The sequence below is a fragment of the Ursus arctos genome, unplaced genomic scaffold (genome assembly GCF_023065955.2).
Source record: "Ursus arctos isolate Adak ecotype North America unplaced genomic scaffold, UrsArc2.0 scaffold_4, whole genome shotgun sequence".
NCBI lineage: Eukaryota > Metazoa > Chordata > Mammalia > Carnivora > Ursidae > Ursus > Ursus arctos.
The window spans coordinates 12,261,206-12,280,133 of NW_026623056.1; the positions used below are offsets into that span (position 1 = coordinate 12,261,206).

General features: G+C 34.0%; 1 protein-coding gene across 2 annotated transcripts in view; it reads left to right on the top strand.

Moving 5' to 3' along the window:
- PIK3CA (phosphatidylinositol-4,5-bisphosphate 3-kinase catalytic subunit alpha) overlaps positions 1 to 18,928 on the top strand; it is a 79,726-nt gene that overhangs the window by 53,888 nt on the left and 6,910 nt on the right. For both annotated transcript variants that reach the window (XM_026498330.4, XM_026498340.4), the window contains exons 7-17: positions 3,701 to 3,806; positions 4,308 to 4,460; positions 4,552 to 4,686; positions 8,609 to 8,733; positions 9,624 to 9,705; positions 10,141 to 10,305; positions 10,507 to 10,610; positions 12,052 to 12,223; positions 14,740 to 14,846; positions 15,367 to 15,488; positions 16,500 to 16,578. In XM_026498330.4, the coding sequence (XP_026354115.1) occupies positions 3,701 to 3,806; positions 4,308 to 4,460; positions 4,552 to 4,686; positions 8,609 to 8,733; positions 9,624 to 9,705; positions 10,141 to 10,305; positions 10,507 to 10,610; positions 12,052 to 12,223; positions 14,740 to 14,846; positions 15,367 to 15,488; positions 16,500 to 16,578 (1,350 nt within the window). The remainder of the gene's footprint in view (positions 1 to 3,700; positions 3,807 to 4,307; positions 4,461 to 4,551; positions 4,687 to 8,608; positions 8,734 to 9,623; positions 9,706 to 10,140; positions 10,306 to 10,506; positions 10,611 to 12,051; positions 12,224 to 14,739; positions 14,847 to 15,366; positions 15,489 to 16,499; positions 16,579 to 18,928) is intronic.

Sequence of the window (18,928 nt, forward strand, 5' to 3'; positions counted from 1 at the left end):
CCACTTTCTTACACCATACACAAAAATAAACTCAAAATGGATGAAAGACCTTCTAGAACACAGGTAGCAACTTCTTGCTATACATGTCTTCAAAGGCAAGGAAACGGAAGTAAAAAATGAACTATTAGGACTACGTCAAAATAAAAATCTTCTGTACAGAAAAGGAAACAATCAACAAAACAAAAGCCTACTGAATGGGAGAAGACATTCACAAATGACATACCCAATAAAGGGTTAGTATCCAAAATATGTAAAGAACTTATAAAACTCAACACCCAAAAACTAACCCAATTGAAACATGGGCAGAAGACATGAACAAACATCTCCAAAGAAGTGAGACATCCAGCTGGTCAATAGACACATGAAAAATGCTCATCACTCATCATCAGGGAAATGCAAATCAAAACTACAAGGAGATACTACCTCACACCTGTCAGAGGGACTAAAATCAAAAACACAAGAAACAACAGTGTTGGTGAGTTTGTGGAGAAAAAGGAACCCTTGGTGCACTGTTGCTGGAAATGTCAACTGGTACTGTCACTGTGGAAAACAGTAAGGAGGTTCCTCAAAATATTAAAAAAGTTCTACCCTATGATCCAGTAATCCCACTACTAGGTATTTACCCAAAGAATACGAAAACACTAATTTGGAAAGCTATATGTGCTCCTATGTTTATAGCAGCATTATTTACAATAGCAAAATTATGGAAGCAGCCCAAATGTCCGTTGATAGATGGATGGCTAAAGAGCTGTGTGTACACACACACACACACACACACACACACACACTGGAATATTATTCAGCCATTAAAAAAAAATCTTGCCATTTGCAGCAACATAGATGCAGCTAGAGAGTATAATGCTAAGCAAAATGAGTCAGAGAAAGACAAATACTATACCATATGATTTCAGTCATGTGGAATTTAAGAAACAAAACAAATGAGCAAAGGGGGAAAAAAGAGACAAACCAAGAAACAGACTCTTCACTATAGAGAACAAACAAAGAGTTACCGGAGGGGAGGTTATGGGAGGATGGGAAAAATAGGTGATGGGGATTAGGAGTATACTTATGAAGAGTACTGTATAGAATTGTTGAATCACTATATTGTGCACCTGAAACTAATATAATAGTTTATGTTTAACTTTATTGGAATTAAAATTAAAATATTTAATAAAAAAGAATTCTCTAGTTAAAGGGTAAAATCCCTGTGGTAATAGTATGAGGATTTAAGTAGATTTTTTAACTTTTCTGTATTCACAAAATTAAAATCAAGGATAAAAGAATATGAAGTTATTAGAAAGGTAGCAAAGTTGATTTTAAAAAAATTCTAACTGAGATTAAGTAATTATTCCATATCTGTACTTCCCATATGCTAAATAAAGTAGACACTTACTGATTTCTTCATAGATGTTACCAGTCCTCTCCAAAAATCAAAATAAATTTGGACTGTACATACCAAACCATTGCCTAAAAATAAAGAATTTAATTGATGTGTGTGCACACACGTGTTTGTATGGGCTTTAGAGGAAGGGAGAAACATGTTTTGGTCAATTAGCATAGTATTGAACAACTACATTTATAGGATAGCTCTCTTAGAAAGTGTTAGAATATTTCTCATTAATTATGAGCAATTCTAAAGATTTTGAAGTAATAAAAATTCCTAGGTACAGTAAGTACATGTATCTTTAGTTTTTCCTGAGTTATTGTGGACTTACCAGATCCCACAGTATTTCTTCTACTTGCATTTATTGTTTCTTTTCCCTTTAGAATTTCTAATTACTGAGTTCTCCCATTTAAACGTAAGCCTTCACTTTATCAAAGGACCATATTTTTTTTATCTTTTTCCATAAGTAGAACTTATTTTACTGATAAAATTTATACCTTAGTTTGGCTAACTAAAAGAATTTTATACCATTTTATTGTTAAGTCTTATTTTATTTATAATAAATAGAATTATGAAAAAGCCTTTTCAAGAAATTTTCTAAATTAACGTCTAGCACTTGAACTTTTACTGTGGACCAATTACTATTCTAATCACTTGTGTTATCTGACCGAGCCAGCCAGGCACCCCTTTACTTGTGTTACCTTATTTAATCTTAAAACAACCTTATGGAGTAAGTAGTAGTAGTAGTATCCTTTCACAGATGAAAAAACAGACAAAAGCAAGGGTCACACATTTTTATTTAAATTAACATATAGTACATCATTAGTTTTTGATGTAGTGTTCAGTGATTCCTTAGTTGTGTATAACACCCAGTGCTCATCACATCACAAAGGGTCACACATTTAATAAAATAGTAGAAAGAGGAGTCTACTCTAGGTAGTCTGGCTTCTGAGTTTATACTGGTAACTGTTGCTATAATGTTTCAAAACAAGACAAAACAATGTGTTGTGGGGCACCTGTTGTGGCTCAGTCAGTTAAGCAACTGCCTTCAGCTCAGGTCATGATCTCACATCCTAGGATCAAGCCCCACGTTGGGCTCCCTGCTCAGGTGGGGAGTCTGTTTCTCCCTCCACCCCTCCCCCTGCATGTGCTCTTTCTCAAATGAATAAATAAACTCCTTAAAAAAGCAACAACAACAATGTGTTGGTACTTGGCTATTTACAAATATGTCCACCAAATATAGACATAATTTCACATATAATATCCAGTAAATTGAATTTATCATAAATATTTGAATAATTTTTGTCATCACTTTCTATAGCAACTTTTTATTCTTATTATGAATGTTAACTGTTACCTCTTGTGAAGTAGTTATTCTCAACTTCAAATACTTTCTGCTTACATATCCTTCATTTTATTTACATACTGACTTAATGGGTTCTTCTGAATAAAACTACAGCATATATAAAGTAAATATAATTATAATCATAATAGGAAATCTCACTCTTCTTGTTTAGTTTCCCTCTTTCATGTGCCTTTTCTATAAACTAGTTTGTTTTTAATTACTTTTTTTACTAAGGAATAGCACAAATGCATAAAAGTATATAGATCATAATCATAAACTTCAGTGAATTATCACAACGTTAATACCTATATAACCACTATGCTGGCTAAGAAGTAGAACATTTACAGAAATATGACATTGCCCCTTCCCATTAACCTTCTCACTTCCCGAAGGGCAACAACTAACCTAACATCTAGCATTATTTCTTAGTTTGAACTGTTTTTGAATTTTATATAAATGTACTCAAGGAATAGATACTCTTTTATGTCTATCTTCTTTCACTCATGTTTGTAAGATTTCATCCATATTGTAAGTAACATGTTTATTTCCATTGCTGTGTAGTATTCCATTGTACGAATATACTGCAATTTATTCTACTTTTGGACATTTGGATTGTTAACACTTGGGGGATATTTGCAAATACTGATCACTAGCAATGTGTGAGATTTCCTGTTACTACATGTCCTTACCCTGCCTTGGTATCATCAGCCTTTATAGTTTTAGCCAATCTCTTGTATAGTGATATCTCCATGAGATTTTATTTTGCATTTTCTGAATAACAAATAATATTGACTACTATTTTATGTTTATTGGCCATTTGGATATGATCTTGTGAAGTAAGTCTATTCAGTTGATCTCTGGCCTGTTTTTATTTGATTTTTCGTTTTCTTGATGATTTGTAGAGGTTGTTTATATACTCTGGATAAAGCCTTTTTTGATAAATTCTGTTTTTTCTTCAAAATTTTACATAGGTGGAATGAATGGCTAAATTATGATATATACATTCCTGATCTTCCTCGTGCTGCTCGACTTTGCCTTTCCATTTGTTCTGTTAAAGGCCGAAAGGGTGCTAAAGAGGTAAAGTATTTCAGAAGGAATAATTATATTTACCTCTAAAAAACTCCTAATTATACTGCTGATTTGAATTTTTATCAAGAAAGGATTTTTTCTTTATCTAAAATAATTAGTCAAATATTTTTTAATTTTTAATAAATAAATGTGTCATGGTAGAATACCTCAGAAGAGCTTCCCGAGTTTATTTATGATGAGCATGTCCTGAATTCGCATTGACAATTTTTTAAACATACAGAGTGACTATCCACAAATATCTATTAGGTGACTACAGGCCAATATCTGCCTGGCTTGCTTTGGTTCATATTTCCTATTTATAATTAAAGAAAAATTCATGTAATTTCAAATAGGAAAACAAAATATTTGTATTTTCAAAAAAAATTGATGTGGCTTATTATAGATACCACTGTAGCGATAGTTATTGAATTCTTTCTGGGGAAGAAAAGTGTTTTGCATTTTGTAATTTAATCCACAGAGTAGTGAATATTTTTCTGTTCATTTTTGAAGGAACACTGTCCATTGGCCTGGGGAAATATAAACTTGTTTGATTACACAGATACTTTAGTATCTGGAAAAATGGCTCTGAATCTTTGGCCAGTACCTCATGGATTAGAAGATTTGCTGAACCCTATTGGTGTTACTGGGTCAAATCCAAATAAAGTAAGCTTTTTATTATCATAAATTAGAATTTTTTCCTTTTTTTGTGACTGTCAGGCACAATATAGATGATAACTTTTATTCCATCTCTTAGGAAACCCCATGCTTAGAGTTGGAGTTTGACTGGTTCAGCAGTGTGGTCAAGTTCCCAGATATGTCAGTGATTGAAGAGCATGCCAACTGGTCGGTGTCTCGGGAAGCAGGATTTAGTTATTCCCATGCAGGACTGGTAAGACAGATGACTGAGTTTTCTTAAGTATCAATCATAATCAGTGGATTTGGGTTTTTCCTCTTTGTTAGGAGAAGGGTTCATATGTTTTAGTTACGCTGGCGTAGCTCCTATGGGCTCTGGACAGAGTTGCAATATAATCACATTCTCCATATGCTAATGCCGTTCTGCCTCTTCTTAGTTTATTCAGAGCCCTAGCCTGCCTTCATTTAACAAATATTTATTGAATGCCAGCTACATGTTTATATTTATTGTATGAGAGGTACTAGGTAATAAAGTTGTGACCTAAAGAGACCTCTTTTGCATATACAGTCTAATGGTAAAAACAGACATTAACATGGTAAAAGAAATATAAGATTATAAATCATGGTAGGTGCTATGATGGAAAAACCAGTAGTGTGCCAAGAGTGACTACAGAGGGTTGGGATGAAAAACTAATATATATTGGGTTCAAGAAAGAACTTTTTACTCCTCTGACATAGTAACCTTAAAGTTGAAACAAAAATATGAGTATGTTATTGGTTGAGCTTGGAAGCAGAGTTACCACCATACTCCAGACCCCTAGAAAAGATTACATATAAAATGGAGTTTAAATATGGATCAAGTTGTCTGATCTTGGCCATTACTTTGGAACCACAGTATAACTGGGTTCAAGGACCATTAACTCTTACTTCTCAAGGGCAAAGGTGTCAGTGCTAAGAGAAGAAGATATTTTTGTTCTTTGCTGTCACTTTCCCTAGTTTCCAAATTTATCCCTTTTTCTTTGGCCTGGTGACACCTTATAGCTAGACCAACCGATGAGTCTGGGGCCAAGAGGTCCTGAAATATGCCTGCCTGACTAATAGCAGTACCCAGGGGCAGCTGGAATCCTGCCCTGAGGAACTTTTAGTTTATAGCTGTGTTCTCAGTAAGGAGTTTACAAATCCCTTTTGTCAACTGATTAGTGATAATCATAACCTTCCTGCCAATATACTTTCAGAGATATGTAGCAGGTATTTTGATAAGTACAAATTAATTTAAAACATTACTGAATTCTATCAGATATAAAAGTACAATTAACTTTTTCACATTAAAAAGGAATTCTTTTTCTTGAAAAATGTAGCCACTATTTTGTAACTTTAATTTCTTTTTGATAATTGCTAACATTTATCAAGTGCTTACTGTGTATCAAATGCGATGCCAGTCAATTTTCACGGTTTATCTCATTTAATCTTAAAAGCAATCTTTATGAGGGTAGTACTATTATAATCTCTATACTGCCAGTAAGGAAATAGGCTTGAGGAGTTTAAATAACTTATCCAGTATCACTGAGCCTCTTACTCTTAACTGTTCTGCTGTAACTGAACAGAAGCTCCTTAATTTTGAAATTGGGATTGAAATATTGATGAGCATTCCCATGAATTGTCCATAGTCCTGTACCATTAGTTATACCTATAAACCAATTGAATTATGAGAGTCAAGTCACTTTAAGACTCAATTATCTCCTGTTTTTATTCATACATTCACTTTACCATCAGAGTCTGTCTCAGTTAGCTTTTGAGCTTATTTGAGCAGTTCTAACTCTGTAAGGATTGAATATTTTAGGACTTTTTTTCTTAGAAGAATTTTTTCTTTAAAGAAAAAAATTTGTTTATGATAGAATAAAACTGGTTCATTTTTTCAGTTACCATTGGGTCTATTGAAAACTGTTGTAAATCTAAGATAGAAACAGTATCAAAGGTCCTGGGAGATAGAGGGGACAAAATTACGCCACTTGAGAATCATTACTCCAGACTCTAATGATGATGGTAAAATTGATCATATAGGTAAAACATCAAATAATATCCTATGTGAATTTTCTCGAACTCAAGATATGATCAGTGAACAATATATTTCCAAGAACAAAAAGGAAATATGGTATTCACATTCAGTTAGTCATTCAACAGGAATAGCTTCAACACACAATATTTTTTTATGAGAACCTGGACTACACCTCATCTTTCTTTCCAGTTTTAATGCTGCTGTATACCAAAATTTACTTGATACACTTTTTAAGTGGATAAACATCACAGGCAGGTGTGTATGCAAAGATGAGTGGAAGGAAAAAGGTGATGTAGAAATATAAAATTGCTTGGATTACTACAAAAGTTCTCAAAAGTATTACATTTTGACAATCAAGTACAAGAAGAAAAACCAGGAATAATGATAAGCTAGAACTTACTAGATATGCATTTGAAGTCAGGAATCAGTATCTACAAGATGCGTATGTTCCAGACTCATGCATGACGGTTGAGGAGCAAGCAGTTAATGATATTCAAAGGATGTTGCCCATTTTGGATTCTGAATTTGGTTCTGCTGTGTTTATATTCTTAATACAATGTCTAATAAAGTTATTTTTCACAATTGTTTTTCACAAAATTTTTTTCACAGTTGTTTATCCTTTAAGTTATTTTGTATTAAAAATGAAAACAACTAAAAAATAAGCCAGTAATATTAAGAGTCCCTTGGACCGAGATGATAAATGGTAATGACTATTTTTCCTGGTGAATCGAGGGTTAAGTATTTGTTATTTCTAACCTGGAGTATTACAGTAGCCTCCTAAGTGCTTCCTCAGTCTACAAAGCCCCTAGAATAATCTTTATAAAACATAAATAAAATCCAGACCTTTTACCCTGACTTGCAAATTTTATGTGCTCTGAACGTGACATCCCATCATTCTTCCCCTCGTCCACCAGGCTTCAGGCTCACAGATCTTCTTCCTATTCCTCCCTCACGCCAAACTCATTCTCTCCTTGGGTCACTTTCACTGTTTCCTCCATCTGCAGTGGTCTTTTCCCTGATCTTAGTGTGGGCGGTTCTTTCTTGTCATTTGGATCACGAATTAAATATTCCCTTCTCAGAGGTCGTTTCCAAACACCCAGTGTTAAGTAGCCACTCTCATTCTCCATTACATCACCCAAAGTATTTATATCAACTTGCCAATTTTTTTTATTTGTTCGTTTAATTTTTCACTATAACGGGGACTCTGTTAGTGCAGGTTCTTTTACTATTTAAGACCCCCAGCAGTAAGAACAAAACAAGGCACACAGTACATGTTTTGATAAATATTTGTTGATGGATATGTGCCAATAATATTTCTTCATACTGTTGGATAAATTAATAACATATAAATGTTCATAAAATGTTAACAAATGTTAATAAAAACCAAGTGGCATGGATGCCTGCTTTCATTTTTAGCCATTGTGAATATGTGTAACCCATTCTAAGGGATATATACTTGTTTTCATAATATATTAATATACATTCATAATTACTCATTATGCAGTTAATATATCTGTATTTAAAGGGAATAAATACATTACTTGGAATCTTGGAATTATACCAAAGGTTATGATGTTTTCACCGTAGTTTCTAAACATTTAATGTCCTGTGTTTTAATGGGGGTATTTCTTTTCCTTTTTTCTCTTATTTATTTTTACTTTTTGAATTTGAAAGCCTTGCAGTGATTATAAGGATGTATTCTAGCAAAGATTATGAAAGAATTTACATTTTTATTTTATTATTTTACTATTTCTTATTATTCCAGAAACATGAGCAGATTAGTTAATAGAATACTAGGAAGGGGCCTCATCAGGAAGAGAAGTCAGTTACTCACTTCTACCCTCTAGTACCCTAGTCTGGTCTTGTCCCTGACTCACTTTGGCAGTTACTGTTCTGTGGCTGGTGGTAATGTTAACTAAGGTACTGGATTTGTTCCTCAAATACTGCCTTAAGTTGATTCTCCCCTATCCCTGAAAATAAAGGCTTGTGATGAGAATAAACTGTTCATAACAGTTAATAAGCAATGTAAAGTTGTTGGCCATTGTCTTTTTTTGTAGATCACTCATGAATCCAGGGGAAAATGTAGCAAAGGAAATCATATAAGATATTACTTTTTTTGCAGAGTAACAGATTAGCTAGAGACAACGAGTTAAGAGAAAATGATAAAGAACAGCTCCGAGCAATTTGTACCCGAGATCCTCTATCTGAAATCACTGAGCAAGAGAAAGATTTTCTGTGGAGCCACAGGTAAATGTTTAGATGGCGATTCCCTGTTTCTTCTGTTACAGAAGAAACAACTGATTCTGGCTTATCTTGCGGGTTCTACCATACCTGTTAAAGTACATAAAGCATAATTTACATGACTTTATTATAAGCATTATTCTTTTTTAAACTGTAGATAAAGGTCAATATTTCTAGAAAATCATGCTGCATTAGTACTAACTTTCCACCTTCAAGCCTTGAAGCCTTTTTTAAAATTCTAAATCCCTGATATGACTTTTTTAGGATTTGGTTTGGGGGGCTTTTTAAATGAAATTCAAGATCCGAAAAAAAAAAAAAAAAAAAAAACCTGTAGCTTTAGATCAATTTAGTTGTGATGTAGTTGGTCTAGATATTTCAGTTTTTAGGTGTTCCTTCCATTTTTTTCTTACACTTCTTCAAAGTAACAGTGCAGTGCTTTATTTTCATTTATGAAGAAATTACCCACTACTTGGGAATTATACACTGGTTTACTTAAATAAAGCAGTTGCAGTGCATTTCTATAGAAGGTCCATTGAAACATAAATTTTGTCCAGTGACTACAGTAGAAGTGGCGATTTTTCTCATGGTTTCTGTTGGGTAAGTAGGTAAATAAAAGGAGTTGTATAGTGTTATGAAATAAATTCATAATTTTTTCAAAGTATCTGTCTTTCATTTGGATTTTTTGTTTTGTCTTCCTTGACATTATAACTAAGTATATATGTGCATAAAAATGCAACTATAGTGTTAAATGCTGATTTCTTTTGATTTTAAAGAAGACTAGTAATGTTAAGTTTTGAAAGTATTTGGAAAGATTACATAGTTGAAAATTTAGATATCTAGGCCTTTTGAATAACATGCAAGAATGTTTTTTGTTTTGTTTTGTCTTTTCCACACAGACACTATTGTGTAACCATCCCTGAAATTCTACCCAAATTGCTTCTGTCCGTTAAATGGAATTCTAGAGATGAAGTAGCTCAGGTAAATGCATGTTCGAGATTACAGAATAACCGTTGTCTAAAAGTGGGGTGTCGCTCAAATTGTTTTCCCTCAGAGAGTCTTCATAAATATAAGAGGTGATATAGACTATGTTTTATATTAATAATGATAATACAGTGGAGAAAAATACCATTCACACCACTTCCTCTGATACAGTTAATTAGACTTGAACATTTTAAACACCAAATTCATAAGGAGAGCTCTTAACTAATGGTGCACTGGGTGTTATACGCAAGTAGTGAATCATGGAACTTTACATCAAAAACTAGGGATGTGTACTGTATGGTGACTAACATAATCTAATAAAAACATATTATTATAAAAAAAGTAAAATAAGAAATTAAGACAATGTCTTAAAGCATTCACTCACAACTGTCTTTCCTTTTTAAATATGATTTATTGTCTTTCCCGTAACAGATGTACTGCTTAGTAAAAGATTGGCCTCCAATCAAACCTGAACAGGCTATGGAGCTTCTGGACTGTAATTACCCAGATCCCATGGTTCGAGGTTTTGCTGTCCGGTGCTTGGAAAAATACTTAACAGATGACAAGCTTTCTCAGTACCTAATTCAGCTAGTACAGGTAAAATAATGTAAAATAGAAAAATAATGTTTTATTCTAAATCCATGCAACTTTATCCAAACTGTGGATCTTTATCTACTGATTTTATGCTTTTTTAAAAATCAGTTACCAGTAGTGCCTACTTACTTTCTAAAAAATTTTCTTTAAAAATTGACCCTTATTGATGCACCATTGTTTTTATGTTTGTGTTTTATCACATAGGTCCTAAAATATGAACAGTATTTGGATAACCTGCTTGTGAGATTTTTACTCAAGAAAGCATTGACTAATCAAAGGATTGGGCACTTTTTCTTTTGGCATTTAAAGTAAGTCACATTATTTTCCCATTAAATTCTTTAGATATATATTACTTGCTTTCTAAACAGATCTATAAATATTACTTATATACTGTTGTTTTTGTCTGAAAAAGTTTTCCATAATGAAAGTGTATCATACCAGTGGTAGGCTTCGCTTCAACTTTTCCTCTTTAATATTAAATAAGCAGTATAATTCAAAACTGAATTTTACACAGAAATGAGAGCTAAAATATTTTTAAAGACTTTGATTTTACTTTAAGCAAAGGGAAATTTGCTAGATTGATATTGGTTAATATTACAGTTGGTTTTACTGTATGTGTGGATTAAAATACCCAAAATAAAGGGGAAAAAAAATCCTGCCTTGGAATTCAGAATAATAATGACAGAAATCCCAAGTTTCTTACTAGAAAACAAGCTAATTAAAAATTAAAAGTATTTTGGTGCTGGCTCAGTTGGCTAAGCAACTGCCTTCAGCTCACATCATGATCCCCTAGTCCCAAGTCCCGCGTCCCGCATCGGGCTCCCTGCTCAGTGGGGAGTCCCCTTCTCCCTCTGACCCTCTCTTCTCTCCCCTCTCATGCTCTCTCCTCTCTCTCTCAAGTAAATAAATAAATAAAAGAATTAAAAGTATTTTGTAGAATATGATCTAATACTCTGAGATCATAAGCCATACACTGTTTTCTAAATTTAGAAAGATTTATAACTTGATTTTTTTAATAATTAACTTGATTTTTTAAATGTTAAAATGAATCAAAATGGAATCTCAGAGCTAGGTTTAAAATAACTTAAATTCAAAGACAGTATAGAAAAGGGACATGTATGCCACAAGAGTCAAATAGTACTCACTCACTCTTCACTCCTTCCCTATTCATTTTATTACTTTTGTCCTGAATTTATTTGTTTCATGTTTATATATCTTTCCTTGTAAGTTCTTATTTAAATTCCAGTTAGTTAACAAGCAGTATAATATCAGTATTACATATTAATATTACAATATGTACAATATAATAATTAAACACTTCCATACAACCCCCAGTGCTTATCATTAAAGCAAGTGCACGCCTTAATCCCCATCACCTATTTCACCCAGCCCCCACCACCTCCCCTCCTGTAACCCATCAGTTTGTTCTCTATAGTTAATAGATCTTGTGCTAAGATTAGTAAATGAAAAGTAGTTGAAATAGGCCTAAAGGCTAGTTTATTAAATTTACATTTCCAGGAACTATCTTATATTCTTCATTATTTTGCTTCCAAATGATAGATTTTAAATCATTTTATTGTTAGTATGATTGTAACATTTATAGGATATTGAAAATGGGTTTTCATACTTTTTTAAAAAAGACTGTATATGTGTACTTATTTAAGACCATATATATAATGCAGTGTGTGTGTGCATGCGTGTGTGTGTTTTGGTCTTTTTTTTTTTTTTAATCTTATGCTGCTCTTTTAGATCTGAGATGCACAATAAAACGGTGAGTCAGCGGTTTGGCCTCCTTTTGGAGTCCTATTGTCGTGCATGCGGGATGTATTTGAAGCACCTAAATAGGCAAGTTGAGGCTATGGAAAAGCTCATTAACTTAACTGACATTCTCAAACAAGAGAAGAAGGATGAAACACAAAAGGTATGTGAATCTTCAGTTTGTTTTCGAGACTCTTCATTGCAGTGGGCAGGGTGGTTTGAGAGGCTGGTGTAGATGCGGATTGTGGGCGTTAGAATCCAGCATATCAGGATTTGGATCCAAGTGCCACCGCGTCTCGGCTGGGTAATGTTAGACACATTATTTAGTCTTTGAGGTCCATTGTCCTCATTTATAAATGGCAGTGATGCTTTCTCCATAGTGTGGCTGTGAGAATTAAATTACACGAGGTGCACTGACGCACACATCACAGTCCCCAGAGTGCAGGCGGTGCCCAGTAAATGTTAGTCCTTTCTTCTTTCCCTCACTTCTCTTTTACACAGCCCTCACTTTTAAAATTATTTTTCCTTATTTTATGTCATTTATTTTTTAGTAATGACCCTGAAAGTAAGTGTAAAGAAATTAATTTGTACATTTCTAAGTTTAAAATGGACTCTTAGTCCTGCAGTGAACATCATCACACATTCTGGTGATCGGTAATCTAGCCTAGTGTAACTGAGGAATATGAAATGTAAGGCTTTTTTATGACCTCTTCCTCCTTCCTATCCTTTTTCAATCTGCCACATCCTGTAGTGAAAAGTGAGATCGTTCCTCACCTCTAATGAAATGGGGAAAAAAAAAAAATCCCAGTATATTAGTCCCCAAGTACAAAGAATGTAAATTGGCAGTACCGAATGAATTTTTCCAACATCTTCATTGATACTGCATGAAAAAAAATTTTAAAGAAAGTTACTGTATTAATCTAAATGTCATAGAGTGGGTGAGTTGATTTTATTGAACTTGTGAAATAGAAGTTCAGATAAATGATAGAATATAATTGTGGGGGGCGCCTGGGGGGCTTAGTTGGTTAAGCATCTAACTCTTGATTTTGGCTCAGGTCATGATCCTCAGGGTCATGAGATCAAGCCCGGCATCAGGCTCCACTCTGGGTGTGGAGCCTGCTTAAGATTCTTTTTCTCCCTCTGCACCCCCTCCTTGCTCACACTTGCTCTCTAAAAAAATTTTTAAAATAGTAATAGTGATTGTACTGTTTCTGATGCTGGAATCATGAGCTAGAGGGAACTGGACTGCTTTGAAAGAATAAAACTTACTATATTGTAACAGGTAAGAAAAAAAGAAACTAGATATTAGTTAAATTTGCAAATATAGGCATTTCTTTTAGGTGGAATTTTCATATCGCAGGTTGGTTTTGATACAGTGGAACGTGAAAGTCATTATTCACTTTACTATGGGCTTAAATGGGATTGTGATAGGGAACTGAAAATGCCATAAGAACAAAAGCAACTTCTTTGAGTGGTTTCATGCATTATCGTGACAATGATAAAGCATTGGAAGCAGTGTGCTAACATTAGGGTTGATAGTGATAGAAAAAGAACTGCTTTTACATGAGCAAGAGCTGCCCTAGTCAGTGATAACTAGATTTTCCAGCTGCTCACTTATCCATAGCAAAAAAGAAAAGAAAAAAAAAACTATTACTAAAATTACAGCATGAAAATGAATTTATCATGAATTCCTAGCTTCTAACCTCTTTTGTCCCCCACTTATCTTTTTTTTTTTTTTTTTTTTTTTTTTTTTAAAGATTTTATTTATTTATTCGACAGAGATAGAGACAGCCAGCGAGAGAGGGAACACAAGCAGGGGGAGTGGGAGAGGAAGAAGCAGGCTCATAGCAGAAGAGCCTGATGTGGGGCTCGATCCCAGATCGCCGGGATCACGCCCTGAGCCGAAGGCAGACGCCTAACCGCTGTGCCACCCAGGCGCCCCATCTTTTATATTTTTGATAGATGAAAATTTCCTAAAATAAAATGGCAGTTATTGCATGATATTGCTCAGCAGTTTGGGCTCCGGTTTCAGTTGATTAAAAAGAGATGTTTCTGCATACATACCGGAACCTGAGTATACTGTGCGACTCAGTGTAACAAATGTTTCTCTAAGTCTTTTTCCAAACAATTTCCTTTAGCCTTACTAGACGTTTTTTACTCAATAGAGAGAACATGACTATGGTGTTTTCTGCAAAGCTTAAAAGTAAAGTTACTAAGCTAACCTGAGATCTCCATAGTCTGTCTTCTAGAACAAAGGTCAGCAAACTTTTTTTTGAAAGGCCCGATAGTAATTATTTTAGACTTCACAGGCCCCGCAGTTTCTGTTGTAATCAACTCTGCTGTTCTAATGTGAAAACAGCCAGTATCTAAATGAATGGGCATGGCTCTATCCAGTCCAATTTGATTTACAAAAACTGCCATAGTTGACCAAGCCCTGCTCTAGAGCCAAAGCACTGCCTGTGTCAGCATGCAGAATTCTCACAGGACAGCACACAGCGCTGCCCCTCTTGCTTCTGCCTGAGGTGTGTTGCTCTGTGTGATAGAAACCTTTCTAATCAGAATACAGGATATGGATTCATGGACTGTACAATACTGAGGTTCCAACATACAAAAGAGATTAACAGTTAGTTTTACCTTTCATGAAATCAGTTTCTAACCATGATTATGCTCATTTATCAGGTACAGATGAAGTTTTTAGTTGAGCAGATGCGGCGACCAGATTTCATGGATGCTTTACAAGGTTTTCTGTCTCCTCTAAATCCTGCTCATCAACTAGGAAATCTCAGGTAATGTACCTTTTTGGAAGTTTTATTGATATATCTAAACAAGGACCCTTCCTGGAGAAAATCTTAAGAAAAGTTAAAATGTCTATTATAATTAGAATGTTCAATTATATATGCTTTCCTCTCCCATTACCCTACCTTGCAAAATAAGTTGTTCGGGTTTCTTAAGTTCAGAACTGCATTTGGTCAGAATGAGTTTTTATTATTTTAATAATAGAGTTTAAAACTTTCTCTGGCCAGAATTTCTGGTTTCATTTCAAAAATGAAATGTACTGTCTGTAAAACGAGTGGCATGCCTCTATGTTTGTCAAAAATTCATGTGCTATTATATAAGAAAGTTTTAAGCTTAATATTTCTTTTTTCTTTATGCTCCTTTAGAAATGAATTCATAAATGAAATTGAGAAGGTTTTAAATTTTTATAACACTTCAAAAAACTATATTGTCTGTGTATTTTAATAAATTTGAGGGTTAAAAAGAATTTAAAAAGCAAGGTGCCTAGTAAAGTTTTTAACTATTTTAAAGGCTTGAAGAGTGTCGAATTATGTCCTCTGCAAAAAGGCCACTGTGGTTGAATTGGGAGAACCCAGACATCATGTCAGAGTTACTCTTTCAGAACAATGAGATCATCTTTAAAAATGGGGATGGTAAGGAAGAGTATTAATGAACTTATGATGCATGAATTTAGGTATCTTTTTATACACAAGGTATTTTTGAACCATGAAGACTATCGAAAGCCATTTAAGGAATATGCATGTGGTAAAATATATAATATTAAAAACAGATGTCTTAACCTTTAGCAAATGTATATATAATTATTAAAAAGAAAAGAAATACTAAATTTAGAATCGAAAGGCCTGAAAGAAGTTTCTAACTATAATTTACTTAGCTGTGTGAGTAGCCATTCATTCCATAAATATTTGATGTGGTAGGCCATCAAATTGTAAGAATAAAAACAGAGTCCCTGCCCTCTAAAAGTTTATAGTCTAGCAGGAAGAAGACATTCAACAATAATTACAAAAAATAAAATTATAATATGGTACAAAAGAAAGGTGTAGTCTGCTAAGAAATCATATAAAAGAAGGTCCTAATGTACTTGGAAAACAGCCTGTGGCAGGAAGCAAGGGGAGAATGATTGATGGGTTTCCATTGGGAAATGACATTTCAGCACTGAATCCTGTTAACCCCAATATTTATACACAGGTTCAAATTTAAGGATTCAAAAAAATAAGTACTTTAAATGTTTTAATTTAAAATTTTTGTGAAATACGTGCTAGCTTATCCTACATTGTTATACAGATGGGTTTATGCAGATACTTTAGAAATGGGTTAAAGAATCAAGATATTTTAGTATGTCAGAACAATATGCATATATTGTCTCCTAAAACATAATTAACGTAAATGTTTGTTTTGTCTCTATTTTCTCTATCCAAAAGAATAGTATCCAAATTTAAAAGTGTTTGATAATTTTGTATGAATTTGAGTTAATACAGATAAAACTAGATTAAATGAAAAAAAATCAAAATATTGCTTCTTATAGATTAATTTGAAAAGTAAAGATAGCTGTATTTATTTTCTGTTTGAAAGCAACGTGATGACATGACATTCAAGTTTGCATTTATGGCATTAGGTGGTGATACATATTATTTGAATTGCAGATTTACGGCAAGATATGCTAACACTTCAAATAATTCGCATTATGGAAAATATCTGGCAAAATCAAGGTCTTGATCTTCGGTAGGTAACCAGTAAGGCAACATATATGTTGAAAGTTATCCTGAAAAAGTTAACTATTAGTAAACATCGGTTATAAAGCATAAAGGGGCATGTATCTACGAAGAAATGTAGAGAGTAGTAATTAATACTAGTTGATTACGCTACTTCCATTTGTCTTCCTTTTCCTTAATGTAGAAGAGCTAAGAGATTCAGCTAGGCAAGAAGAGCTATCTCTAGTAAGTTGGCAAAGACTGCAACTGTGTCTGGAGTGTCACTTTTTAGGACAGAACATAGGAGACACAAAAGCCCCCTATTTTCATTCAGAAGTTAAGAGGTTAAAAGAAAGTGTCTTTCATAATATAAATTTTCTAATTTTAAAACTTTATATAGCCTCTAATCTTGAATCCGTTTGACAGCAAACTTTATGAAAAGAACTCATCTTAAAGCTTTTGCCATTCTGTTGGTTTCTGCCCAACCTTCTACAATTGTGTCTAAGTTTTCTGTCATGCTTCATCTTGTCCTTGACATTTCTGTTTCTCACAGTGTTCCCTTCTCTTTCTCATCTCTTTGCAAATCTAGAGTCATTCCAGCAAAGGCCACTCTCTTCAAAAGAGTTTTTGCCTGTAAGTGGGCATAGGGGTCAACTCTCGCGGCAGCAGCACAGCAGATTAGGGTCTGTTTGTATGCGTCGTAAAGACTGATAACTAGTATGTAAAAATATATCAGTAACATATAGTAGAATCGTCTTGTTGCAAAGAAGAAAAATGAACATGTCAAGTAATTTGCTAAAGCACAAAATTAGGTCATCAACTTGAAATTTTTAACTCCTGATTCTTTGCTTAGTCCCCTCTGCTTTCCCAAAACTGTTACACGGATCAAGCTTCCTCTTTTGGTATAATTTTCTGTGTCTGAGAGATACACATGCCGTTACTACCACTGCCCCCAGGAAAGTACAAAACAAAAGAGAATGCAGAACTAGACAGAGTAAAGGATTTAACTATATAACTCTGATAATTACAATATTTAATTGTAAATTAGTGACTGTGCTAAAAAGCATTTAAAGTTAAGCTAGATCATTGGAAAGTAAGCTGGATCTTCAAAAAGTTTTTAAGTCTTAGAATATTTTCTAAATTTTTTTAACTTAAGTAATTTAGGTAAAAATTTTTATTTTGATTTTAAATAAAAAATTTATTTTACAAAAGTCAGAGCATTTTTATTTATTCTTGCCAAAACTTGGATTCTCTGCTTGTTTTGTTTTGTTATGTCACAAGCCTTATAGGACTGTGTGACTCTTTAAACTATGAGCATGTTCAACAGTAATAAAATAAAAAGTAAGAGAGAATGAGCAGGAGTACAAGCTTAAGAAATTCTCACATTTACCAGGGCAGGTAGAAGAAAAGATTCCATAAAAGAAATGGTCAAAGGGATAGGTAGACCAGAGTGAGTAATTCACAGAACCCAAAAGAGGGGAGAGATTCACAGTTTATGGTGTCAGGTTCTTCCGGGGATATAAGAGCATAAGGACTATGAAAAAGCCTTTAGATTTGATGATTCATGGTTAACTGTAAGAAGATTTGAGTCAGTAGAGTGGTAGGCATAGAAGTTATGCTACATGGAATTGAGAAAATGAAAATAAGTATAGACTATTACTCTTTTAGGAACTTAAGAAGTATGGAAAGCATGAGCAGTAGTTTATGAGAATAACAAAGCAAGAAAAACCATACATTAGTACTTACGTGCCAGTTGGGATGTTTTTCTCATTGTGTCTTTAACTGCTCACACCTCCCTTGACTACATGTCCTTTTTGCTACCCTGTGATGAATGGGAAGTCCCCATATAGCACTTCTGCTGCATACCCAAGTATGGTTTTATCAAGTAAAGATGTTTGTGCGTTTTTAGAGTTGCAAGCCATACTAGCTGCTTTTTTCATGGAACACCATTTTTACTTAAAGAATAACTAATAGGGCACCTGAATGGCTCAGTCGGTTAGGCATCTGCCTTTGGCTCAGGTCATGATCCCAGGGTCCTGGAATCGAGTCCCGCATTGGGCTCCCTGCTCAGCAGGGAGTCTGCTTCTCCCTCTGCCCTTCCCCGCTGCTCATGATCTCTCTCTCACTCTCTGTCTCTCAGATAAATAAATACAATCTTAAGAAAAAAAAAAAGAACTAATAGATAAGCTCTGGTTATTGAGACATGGGTATTTGGCAGACATTTTCTTGAAAATGAATGATATGAACCTATCTCTTGAAGGTGAACAACTGACAGGATATGTTGTCAAAGATCAAATTTGAGCTTTCAAGCAAAAATTAGAATTTGGAAAAACTTGTATGTACCACTGTAAGCATAAGCGCTCCCCCAAAGTAAAGACTTT